Source organism: Morone saxatilis, unplaced genomic scaffold (genome assembly GCF_004916995.1).
Source record: "Morone saxatilis isolate NCDOM2014 unplaced genomic scaffold, NCSU_SB_2.0 Contig3, whole genome shotgun sequence".
Lineage (NCBI taxonomy): Eukaryota > Metazoa > Chordata > Actinopteri > Moronidae > Morone > Morone saxatilis.
This window is the reverse complement of record NW_023339873.1, coordinates 23253807-23256480: the sequence shown is the minus strand read 5'-3', so window position 1 is coordinate 23256480 and position 2674 is coordinate 23253807. Positions and strand designations below refer to the sequence as shown.

Below are 2674 nucleotides of genomic sequence, written 5' to 3'. Positions count from 1 at the left end.
CACAAACGACGTACAGCACAACACAACTGTTCCACGGTTTGGCCCACTGGCCTTGTCTGTTTCTACTTTCCTTGTTTTAAAGCCGTTGATTACTAAACTACTGCAGGTGCGCCTGACCAGTCGGAGGGGAGGGCGGTACCTGGAACGGGACACACAGAACAGAACAGAGGCGAAACAAAACGCACTATACTCGTAACAATGGTACTGTAGAATTGTGGATTTCAATGTTCCAAATTTATATTTTCTGTCAAATTTGGATGACGGGGCTCAACAATAAGTTTAAATTGCCCACTTACCCAGAGCAAATAAAATGCCACTTTGGGCTAGTAAATCTTGCAACTCACTTGCCCAATGGGGCCTGAAATAATGAAAGACTTTTTTTGGAGCTGATGATGGAAGTTAGAGTGAGCCATCTCACTTCCTTCTCGTATGTGTCATTGTACACGCTCAGTACCGATCGACCTAAAAAAAACCACAACACAACAATTCTTATATTCAGGTTAATGTACACTAATGCAAACATACCTATGAATATTATATTTTCCATTTCTGACAATATCCTCCTAAATGTTACACCAGCTGGACCTTTTTAAATGAATAATCTCAACTGTTCTGCTTCTTTAGCTGAAAACAAAACGTCACATTTGGGGCAAATGGGCAAAAAAATCGTTAAAGGCAGCTTTATAGTCAGTTTTTATAAAAAATCAAAAAACATAACAAAGCTTGATTTTGCAGGTGTGTGAGTTTTAAATGGTTGCAGCAAATACTGTAAACCCTGATCAAGTCCAAATAGTCCCAGCTATAAATCTGTGTCTTACTCTGTTCTCTCCTCCTGTGTGACTGACTGGCTGTACCAGCTGCTGCGTTACACTCTGGATAAGAATGGCCTGGAGGGGGTCAGGATCATAGCCAGTGACAACCTGTGGGAGCCCATTACCCTGTATCTGCTGCTAGACCCAGAGCTCAGCAGAGCTGTAGACGTGATAGGGTAGGACCCCTCTCTGCGCGTGGTGTTTGTCTGCACGCCCTAACATCAGTTTGTTGTGTCTAACTGAGCTATTAACAGGTGATACATGCAAGCACTGGATCTGTGGTCCTCTTTAATGGGCTGAGAGTGTACTCTTTACCTGCATGATATGGACAGTACTAACCATAACATTCTTGTGATCAGTGTTTCTGTTTGTGTGTGTGCATGAGCATATTTCAATGGCTAATTCTGATCTGTGTTCTGTCTGCTCACAGTAGTAGTGCTTGATATGGGGTTTTCAATTAAATGCTGAAATTTAGAGAGCAGGGCAATATCAAAACAGAAACAAGTCATGTATAATGCCATTATTCCATGTGCGTTACAATCTAATGTACATGGTTAGCCAATAGCATGTTGTTTTAGGTGGATTTGTATTAATTAATGAACATGAACTGTTCAGTTTTTGGAACTGTGAGTCTAAAATTGTGAACTTTGAATGTGAGCTAGTACATTTGAATCTGTGTGAAGTGAACTTTGAGCTTGCTTATATGAAACTTGCACAACACTGCAACTGTTCCTCATAGATTAGAATCTAAACCATGTGATAGTATGTGCTTAGTCACTTCCTTGTCAACATATCTCTCGCCTTCAGCAGTACATGAAAGGTTTTTTAACTTGTATTAACATTTATCATTGTAATCTTAAAAAAACATAAATTGAAAGCAAGATGTTTTCTGGAATATAAATTTCCTAATCTATGTTGCATGTGTTTTTTATTTGGCTGTTGAATCATTTGTTCATTGATTTGGCCTGTTTGGCTGTTGTCTAGTTCACTGCTTCTCAAACCATGGTACACGTACCCCTGGCGGTATGCAAGCTTCCTCTAGTGGTACGTGGAGGAATGTCACAAATATTTCTTTTAATGAAAAAAAATTAAAAACACACTCAACATACTTTACAATTGTGTGTGTGTGTGTGTGTGTGTGTGTGTGTTAAATTTAACACCCAAATGTGCATACACCTGTTATTTTCTTATTGACTTTGACCCTGTGTGTTGTATGTGTGGCATTCAGGGCCCACTACCCAGGCACCACCACTGTGAAGGAGGCTCTGAAGACGCAGAAGAAGCTTTGGTCGTCGGAGGACTACAGCACTTTCAATGATGAGGTGGGAGGAGGCTGCTGGGCTCGCATCCTTAACCAGAACTACGTCAACGGAAACATGACTGCGTGAGTAGATACACAGTGAGCATTTATATTTTATCCCACCCATCTATTTTTTTTCCTCCTATTTTTTATTTTTTTTTTTGGGATAGAATTACTTAAATCCATTAGCTTACACTGTGTTCCAAATTATTATGCACATACTGTTTTTGTTTCATTTTTTCTTACTTTAACATAGTTGCGATATATTGGCAGTCAATAGGATCTATCCTCAAATTATATCGTAACTCTGGATTTTATTACACACAAATTCACAATGAATGACAATGGCATTTCTTTGGAAAAATAACTCAAAATGCAATGTTTTCCACAATTCATTTAGCAAAACAGAGTTTCAAAACACTTAATAGTTTCTAAAGGATTGAAAACCGAAATCTGTTCTCAAATCAAAGCTGTTTAATTTAAAAACATCTTTACAGATCTAGTTACATATTAACATAGGAGCCCTTCTTTGATATCACATTAACAACTCTCTCATTCATTA

The 2674-nt window shown here is 38.5% G+C and overlaps 1 protein-coding gene across 2 annotated transcripts in view; it reads left to right on the top strand.

Annotated features, from left to right (window-relative positions):
- Nucleotides 1–2674, top strand: part of galcb (galactosylceramidase b) — a 17004-nt gene that overhangs the window by 9018 nt on the left and 5312 nt on the right. The window contains exons 7-8 of one of the 2 annotated variants that reach the window (XM_035674597.1): nt 858–988; nt 2041–2196. In XM_035674597.1, coding sequence (XP_035530490.1) covers nt 858–988; nt 2041–2196 — 287 coding nt within the window. The remainder of the gene's footprint in view (nt 1–857; nt 989–2040; nt 2197–2674) is intronic. The other variant, XM_035674598.1, reaches the window with a different exon arrangement.